Here is an 8,864-nt window from a genome sequence, read left to right as displayed (position 1 = left end):
ATAATATTTAAAACTCTTATTAAACTAAATCTTTTAACAGTTTTTGCTTCAATTGGTCCATTTCACTAACATTTTGGTGACCGCAAAACAAATAAAACAATAAAATGTATTTAATATATCGTATATACAGTTTCATTGTTATCGTTATAAAAATGTTTAAAGTGTTTGTGGAGTTAGGAATTGTAATCAATCAAGAATGTTTAAGCCATATGTTTTTAATTTAAACATTTTGTTATTGTAATTCAGTAACGTTAATTGGCTATTTACTGTACTTGCAACCACTGATCTGGCAACTCTTGCCACTGTTTGCTTTGATAATCGATAACCATAGAGGAGACCGGCAATATTAACTGTAAATGCAAGCACGTGCAGCAAACCATTTTTAAAGTTCAATTTTATGTCAGAATATAGCGATATATCACAGTAATCGTTTCGTTATTTGTGTAGGTTCGTTAAAGCTGCATATACGTTGTTATATAACTAATTTCCATTTTTTAAATACGTAGAATAATGCCAAAAGCGGTGTCATCCTCGGGCAAAAAGTCCAAGAGCCCAAGAACTAACGGTACAGCTAAAGCCAAGAAACCGGCTTATTCTGAATACGATATAGATCTAGAGGATTTGATGTATGATGATAGTGACACCGATGGTGCAGTGTCTTGGAGTGACGTATCCAGCCAATCCTCGCCAGAAGCCGCTGCCGCCGTGAAGGGCAAATCGAAGGCAGCAAAGGCCACAGATCGCAAAAGACGCTCGCCGCCAGAGGATGCCAATGGCAACAAAAAGCAGGCGGGAAAGGCGACCAACGAACCAACTGCACCAGCCGCATCCAATCGCAAACAACAGAGGCGCAGTGAGGGATTGGAAAAAACCGAACCAATTCTGGTGAATGGAGGGGCTCTAGCCTGTCCCTTGGTGCGAAAATCTTTGCCAGCAGGTAAAGCGGCTTCCACAGCCGCCAAATCCCCGGAAGCCAAACCCAAATCATGTCCCCTGCCCAAAAAGGGCAAAGCTAAGAGCCCGGTGATTAAACTGGAAACACCAGAGGATTCCGAGGACTCAAACAAAGAAGAGAATACAAGCATTAAACTGCAATGGGGCCGCAGTAGCAGTCTCAAGCGACAAGACATAATCCCAACTCAGCCAAAAGAAGTCCACAAGACCAACAGCATCGAAGAAGGTCGTCGCATTCTGCAGTGGATCATCAATCCCGTCCTGCCGGAAAACTTTTTCACCGACTATTGGGAGAAGAACGCCTGCCTGGTGCAGCGCAAGAATCCCAAATACTACAGCGATCTGATTTCCTTCAAGATGATCGATGACATGCTGATTCGTCACCATTTGCAGTTTACCATCAATTTGGACATAACCAGCTATAAGGATGGCAAGCGTGAGACCTTGAATCCCGAGGGCCGGGCCATGCCGCCAGCCGTTTGGGGCTTCTATGCGGATGGCTGCAGCATACGCCTGTTGAATCCATCCACCTATTTGCCAGGACTGCGACAGGTGTGCAGCATATTGCAGGAGTTTTTCCATTGCCTGGTGGGGGCAAATGTCTACCTAACGCCACCGAATAGTCAAGGCTTTGCACCCCATTACGATGACATCGAGGCGTTCGTTGTCCAAGTGGAGGGACGCAAGCGTTGGCGCTTGTACGAGCCGCCGCATAAGTCGGATCTGCTGGCCAGGATCTCGTCGGGCAACTATGATCAGGAGCAGTTGGGTCAGCCGATACTCGACGAGGTGCTGGAAGCCGGCGATGTCCTATATTTTCCACGTGGCACCGTTCACCAGGCAATCACCGAAAAGAATCAGCACTCGCTGCACGTCACACTGAGTGTGTACCAGCAGCAGGCCTATGCCAATCTGCTCGAGAAACTAATGCCCATTGTTCTCAAACGGGCTGTCTCACAGAGTGTGGCCCTGCGTCGCGGTCTACCGCTGCACACCTGGCAAGTTTTGGGTGAATCACAGTCTCGCTCCGTCCACAGCCAATCGCGCAATCAACTGGTGGAGAATGTGCAGAACTTGGTTCGCAAACATTTGATGCCCTCCGTCCAGGAAATCGATGAAGCCGTGGATCAGCTGGCCAAGAAATTCCAGCATGAGGCATTGCCACCGACACTATTGCCCGAGGAAAAGTTGCGCACTGTTTTCGGTTCCCGAAATGAGGTAAATGCCCAGGGCTACTGCAACTGCGACTATATCATCACTGAGGAGACATCCGTGCGCTTGCTGCGTGCCAATATCCTGCGCCTCGTCAAAGAGGAAGATGGCAGCAACCTGAGGATCTATCATCATATGGACAATGCCCTGGAGTACTGCAAGTACGAGCCCACCTTCATGGAGATTCTGCCAGCGGAAGGGGCTGCCGTTGAGGTTCTAATTGCCGCCTATCCATCGTACATTAAGGTGGGCCAGTTGCCCATGAAGAATGCGGATCGCAAAGTGGAGGTTGCCCTTGCGCTGTGGGAACGGGGTCTCCTCATGACCGAGAAGCCATTATATGATGAAGATCGTTAAGAATTTGAATGATTACTGGATCTGGATACAAAAAGATTTAAAAATGTACTGAAATCACCGAGAGAAACAAGAGAAATGTATAAAATAGATCAGAAACAGATGACTGCAGAATATGTGATGCGGTTTCTTGAAGCCGAGACCATAAAATAATTAAGAATTTTTAATTGGATGTCATAAAACCAATCCAAGATCCAGGACATGCTAAAGGAATCCCAAGGGGATCAAAAATGTCATAGAATTAATATCCCAACTTATGTTCGTTGGATTATTTTGTTTTTTGTATAATAAATTATAATTTGTAATTCTCAAGTTATGCTGGGAAATCAATCACATTTGTTTATTTTTATTTAAATGGTTGTTTTATTGACACTAACTAAAAAAGGGAATATCAAAAATAAATGGGATACTCCTTAGGCGCTGCGGATTTTCTTGCGTTCGCGATAGAGGCTTTCCTGTTGAACTGCAAATAAAGAAAGTATAGTAAAAGAAAAGAAAACAGCTATGATTATTACACTTTTAAAGAACATAAATTAAAGTATAAAATGTTATATTGTAATAGTAAAAGAAATTTGTTTATATTCATTCGAGGTGAACTAAATTCAACAGATTAAAATAAAATCAGTTGAAAATAGAAAAAATGCCCTTCTTGGTGTGCAGCTTGAGCAAATTTCTCGTAGGCAGTACTCACTGTACGGATCGAAGCGTATTATCTCCAATTTCTCGGCCAACCGATCCCGAAAAGCATTATATTGATGTCCACTGACCACACTTTCCAGCACAACCATGATTCGCCTGTAAAACCCATAGTTATTAATGAAAAATGCAGTTAGGAAACCAATCTCACTTACTTGCTCTTCACTTTCTTGAATAAAACACTGGTTAGACGCATTTTGTTTCAGTTAATTGAAGAAATCTTAGTAAAATTTTGGAAAAATGCCGCAAAATTGTTGTGCAAGCAAAACGATAAGTACGCAAAACAGCTGACTGTGCTTATCGATAGTCAGTTGGCTTGCGACAGAGTTGCCAGATAGGTCGATGTAAAGCTTCATGCGCGCGCACTTTGAATCTCAAAAGCTCAAGAAGTGTAAACCACTGTAAATAAAAAATGTCAAAATATTTCTAATTGCAGTAATTGAAAGCTTGCAGAACGTATTTTCATAAATAACAGTTTCAGCAATTTTATATTATTTTTCAATTATAATTTATGGTACGGTATCAAAAAAATGTCCTGGACAAACAAGATTATCTTTTTACTAAACGATTGTCAATCTTTAAAAATTACAATTTAAAAAAATTCAAAAGTTATTAATTATAGAATAATTGCTATTTAATGTAAAGATATTTGAGTGTGAAGGAATGCATGATGGAAATATGAAAAAATCTAAAAACAAATAACCCAAGAATAATTTTAAATTACTATGATTAAAATCAAAGATATAAATTAAAAATGCAAGCAAGAAATCAAGACATTGGTTTAAGTGCCTACTACATTATATTCAAGTTTCAAACAGTGGTTTGCGCCCAAGCTTAATGGTCTCGTTTTTCAGATTCTGTTGGGTGCCTTGTGGTCACACTATTCCACTCTGGCCACACCAATCTTCATACTCGTGCGAAACGGACGCGAATTTTCATTTGTGCTGCAGAAACCAACAACAACAGACAAAATAAAAACAAATAAAAAAACGTCGAAAATTCCGGGTAAAAAACAAAATACGGTGAAAATCAAAAAAACTGTCACAGACAAAAATCAAAACAAATAGCGCAAAGTCAATCCTTCGTTTCAGAAAGCAAAAAAAAAAATTAGCGCAACGCGCTTTTTGTCACTCCTTTTTGCATTGCGCCCTTGTTTTTCTTATATTTTGGTTTCCCGAGAATTTAAGATTGCGCGTGGTAAACAACTCTTTTTTTGCGGTGTAAGTTTTTTAAGTGCAAAAAAACAAAACAAGTAGATCAAAAAACAGAAACCAAAAAAGCAGCAACAAAAAATCAACAAAACGGAATCAAAGTCAAACAAATACACCGACAGACAGACGCGGAAGAAGCTCCAAAAAGAGAGGAATAAAGGGAGGAAAAAGGGGAAAAGGAGGAGAGAATCAAAGGTAAGTAAAGACTGCGAAAAATGCGTTTTTTTTTTGATTTGCATATTTTAAAAGTTTTGTGTTTAGGGGTTGCAAATGCGAAATTAGTTTTTAAAGCCCACTTTTAGGAGCCTCATTTAAGCTGACATCCTGCAAGGATGGCAAAATCATGCCAATAAACTACAGTGAGTAGTCAATATAGTGAACTTTAAGTCTCACTCAAGTCAATTGTAGATAATATAAATATTGTGGAAGATTAAGAGTAAAGTCCGCGTGAGAACGTATACAAAATATAAAGAAATGTAAAACTAATTGTTGAAGTGACCAAAAAATCTTTATTATGTGAATCATATCAAAGCATAAGTCAACTCTTTAATTTTCATTGATTAGTTATTAAAATTTAAATCAATTCAAAAATACATCATATATGTTAAGTTTTATTCGATATTTACTTTATACTATATTGATTAAAAACTTGTTCGTACAATGATGATATAAAAACCTCACAGCTACATTTAGCGCAAATAATTAACTAAATTCATTTTAAACTTTTTCATAATTTTAGAGAAGTTTTCTTATATATTTTTTTATTTATTAAGATTTAGAAGGCGATTCTAATTTTTGTGGGCTCTATCTCTGCCGTTTTTAAATTTTTGCACGTTTTAATATATGTACACTTTTATTTATAAGTATTGTTTTCTGTGCTCCTATAAAAATTCATAATTATTGATATTTGGAAAAGGGGGTTTGGAAAAAGCGATCGTGGTCTAAATTTTAAATAATTAACCAAAACGTAAACTTGGCCATGAAGATGGAAGAGAAAAGCAAGTGAATATGGGGAGGAAGCAGAGAAAGAGGAGAAGGGTAGGAGGAGGACCAGGTGAAATACATAAACAAACAAACGCGCGAAGAGGAAGCTACGCAAATACATAAGTAAATGAATAAATAATGTAAACAAAATATTAAATTAGAAGAAATTTACTTGCGCGCACGCCGACGCAAAAACACGAACACACGGGGGATGAGAAGTGGCTGATGATAATGGGGAGACGGAGAAGAATGATGAAGGGAAGTAGAGAAAAACACACATAAAATTGAAGCACTGAAATTTACACACGCAAAAGCAAACAAAAATTCGCAAGCCCTCTCGTTCCCACTTATTGCCACCTGGTCGCCCCGTCTCGCTCGCACCCACAGCGGACACTTGTTTTAACCTCTGCCGACGTCGACAATACTAAAGTGCACTGAAAAAATTGCAGTTTCATGTGTACAATTTTTTTTTTTCAAATTTTTGTTTCTAAATGTTTTTATTATTAAAATTATGATTATCACTATACATAATGATGATAAATAAAAATGTATATAAAAATGAGTCACATACTAACGAGGCTCCACTTTACTGCAGTGTCGTACTTTTGGTGGCGAGTGTGCCGATCAGAAGCATTTGTTTCTCTCACTTCTCTTTGTTTGTTTGCCCTGCAACCGACCGAAAGGTGGCAGGCCCCATGGGCGGTGGGTGGTATCGGATTGTGCAATAAAGTTATAACAAAAAAAAATAACAAACAAATCGTTACAACAACCGCTATAGCACACTCATCGCACCCACATAAACGCACATTCAGTGGGTTAGAGAGAGAAAGCGGAAGGGTGAAAGAGGGGGGGCGAAAAAAACAATAATCATATTTGCACTCGCTCCCACGATCAGCACCCACGCAAAGAGAAAGAGCGAGAAGGAGATATGGGGAGCGCGAGAGAGGATATGCATCAGAGAGCGCCGGCATAGTAGTTAATGGTCAAGAAGAAAAGGACATGACCAAAATAAATAATAATATATGGCTTAAATATAATTACAATATTTAATTGTATTTATGTAGTGATTCTTTGATTAGTAGAAGTTTAACAACAGTCTACCAGATCAACATTTTCCTTCAGTGCTTTGGGTGTCTTTTTAAAAGGTTAAGACACGACTTAAAACTGATACTAATTTAAACCTTAACTTTTATTTCTTATTATTTCCTAATTTGTTCATTTTTTGTTCGGAGGGCCCACTGTACTTAAGATAAAAACGCTCTCCTCGTATGTCAAGTACTTATTTCTCCGTCGTTTGGCTCTCCGTTCTCAGTTGGTCAGTGTCCGTCCGCCGGAGCTTTTCCCGTTAGTACGCTCCCGTAATAAATTCCGCGATAAACAGGAAAAAACAGAGAGTGAGAGAAGGCAACGTGTTTTTCGGTTTCGGTTTTGGTTTTAATTTCAATTTCGTTTGCCGCGCAGGTTGCAATTTTCTTTTCTGTTTTCGTCAATATTTTTTTTATGTGCGAATCTTCACTGCAACTTTTAGTAAAACAAAAAACATTCGGGTGTCACCTGTTGTGAGAAACAGCGGTAGAGAGAATCGGCGAAAGAGAGGGAGAAAGGTAAAAACGAAAAAGAGAAAACTGCTGATCAAACTGTAAATCGCGCAATGATCTTCCCAGAATTTGCGAGGCGGGAAAAAACAAACAAATATAATAAACAGAACTAATAAACAAAAATAGGTACCAAAAACAAAACGTTTTGTTTCGCCAATTAATTAAATACGTAAGTTAAATAAACACCAGTAACTGTGATCAGTACACGGTAAAAATATTCCGCTTAAAAATGAATGAAAATAGGGTAAAAAAAAAATTTAAAAATTGTTCCATTTATCAAAAAACAATCTTTAGATTAAAATTTTAAATTCTCCATTTTATCACTGACATAATCCGAGGTATTTTAATTCATATGCATATGCAACTCATTTCCGAGTGGGTCAATTATTACATTTTTTTTATTAAAGATACCATAACTCCAAATAGTATTCCAAGAATTACAAGGGATTTAAAGAGGCGACATAAACACATGCCACATTTAGTAATAGATAATAAATGTATGCCCAGTTCCGGAAATATTGTTATCTCTCATATGGAAATAGCTTGGTAACAACTGATGGTGTTGTATGCAGTAAATAAACTTAAATTATCATAAATAATCAAAAATCGCTGAGGATTACCCGTTCGAAGATAAAACATTGGAGGGTAAAACACGATTTTAGTGGATATACAACATCGCTTTGTTTTGATTCTATGTATAGAACTAAGGATAGAAGAGTACAGGTGTTTGTTTGATACTCGTAGTTTTATTCGCCCTACGGATCAGCAAAATTAAAGACGATCGAATAACATATCCAAAATACAGATTATTTTGCTTAATCAAAGTGGTTTAACCTCGATGAACTGACTCAAAGCTTCATTTGCCATATCCATTGGGTAGATTTACAAAACCATTCCTATTTGTATTTTCACACCCATTGCGACAATTATGGTTCACATTGTATTATGCATTTATCGAGTTAAGGCCTTTTGTGCTCCCGACTCAGTTCACCTCACTTGATTTGAATCAGCGATTCAGTAATTCGGATGACATTGGGCCATCCAATGAGTTTCAATCGTTGAACTGTACACGCGGCGTATGCGTAATTTGTTTAAGGCTCTTCCGGACTTTTTCTTGTTACAAGTAAAAACGAAGAAACTGTCCATAATGAAATCGTTTAATCGCTAACTTACCAATTTTAAAGTAGTTAATTTAAAATGTATTAATTTATTTACCTATCATCAAAAACCGTTTGCTGACAAGCCCATCTTTCATAGTATAAAATTATAAATATTTATATAAAAATTTTATAAATTATGCGTCACACTCGAAATCCAAATCATTAACCGATAATCTGAATTAAATCGTTGGTATAAGAATTGGATAATAATAAAACATAATACATAAACACGTAGTACACAAAATTAACTGTAATTAAAAAAAAAGCTCCTGACGTTTGAATCTTTGGTTTCTTTACAAATTAACCTATTTTATACACAAATATTTAATTGGTAATCTCAAAGTTTTTCCTTTTGAATTTATAAATGAATAGCCCGTTTTTTTTTATTGAGCAAATTCAACACTATAGTCAGATCTTTCTACCAAGTAAATCACTACCGAACTGTCAATCGTGTTTGAACACCATTTCGAAATTAGAATGAATTGTTTCGCGGTCGACCGCAAACCGACAATAATGGATTTGGACAGTCACATTCAGATATTGCAATCAAGTGAGGTGGAAAATACAAATGGGATATGCTCATGCACACATGCCTGTATCATCAAAAAACAAATAAAAAACTGCTTAAACTTCAGACTTAATTTGGAATTTATCTGTCGAGATCTGTAAACGAAAATTAAAAATTATATATACAT

At 37.4% G+C, this 8,864-nt stretch overlaps 3 protein-coding genes across 8 annotated transcripts in view; 2 read left to right on the top strand and 1 right to left on the bottom strand.

The window, feature by feature from the left end:
* The first annotated feature begins 318 nt into the window (after window positions 1-318).
* On the top strand, window positions 319-2,567 carry LOC128260357 (bifunctional lysine-specific demethylase and histidyl-hydroxylase NO66). 2 transcript variants are annotated; one of them, XM_052993299.1, is made up of 2 exons: window positions 319-447; window positions 507-2,567. In XM_052993299.1, exon 2 carries the CDS (start codon window positions 511-513, stop codon window positions 2,521-2,523), a length of 2,013 nt encoding a protein of 670 aa, XP_052849259.1. In that variant the 5' UTR covers window positions 319-447; window positions 507-510; the 3' UTR covers window positions 2,524-2,567. The 2 variants fall into 2 exon arrangements, with proteins under 2 accessions (XP_052849259.1, XP_052849260.1); XM_052993300.1 differs by having other exon boundaries at window positions 321-443.
* Window positions 2,568-2,831: 264 nt separating this feature from the next.
* On the bottom strand, window positions 2,832-3,527 carry LOC128260359 (39S ribosomal protein L33, mitochondrial). The gene is made up of 3 exons (XM_052993303.1): window positions 3,372-3,527; window positions 3,212-3,315; window positions 2,832-2,983 (listed from the first exon to the last, which is right to left on the bottom strand). The coding sequence occupies exons 1-3, from the start codon at window positions 3,410-3,412 to the stop codon at window positions 2,934-2,936; spliced, it is 195 nt and encodes a 64-aa protein (XP_052849263.1). The 5' UTR covers window positions 3,413-3,527; the 3' UTR covers window positions 2,832-2,933.
* Window positions 3,528-4,119: 592 nt separating this feature from the next.
* Window positions 4,120-8,864, top strand: part of LOC128260355 (1-phosphatidylinositol 4,5-bisphosphate phosphodiesterase) — a 50,273-nt gene continuing 45,528 nt past the window's right edge. For 3 of the 5 annotated variants that reach the window (XR_008268132.1, XM_052993291.1, XM_052993292.1), the window contains exon 1: window positions 6,730-7,178. The gene's annotated coding sequence lies outside the window, so the exon portion shown is untranslated. Of the gene's footprint in view, window positions 4,623-6,729; window positions 7,179-8,864 lie in introns of those variants that run through there. The other 2 variants (XM_052993293.1, XM_052993296.1) reach the window with 2 other exon arrangements.

The sequence above is a fragment of the Drosophila gunungcola genome (genome assembly GCF_025200985.1).
Source record: "Drosophila gunungcola strain Sukarami chromosome X unlocalized genomic scaffold, Dgunungcola_SK_2 000021F, whole genome shotgun sequence".
NCBI classification, from domain to species: Eukaryota; Metazoa; Arthropoda; class Insecta; order Diptera; family Drosophilidae; genus Drosophila; species Drosophila gunungcola.
The sequence above is the reverse complement of the archived record's forward strand: the minus strand, read 5'-3'. Positions and strand labels throughout refer to the sequence as shown.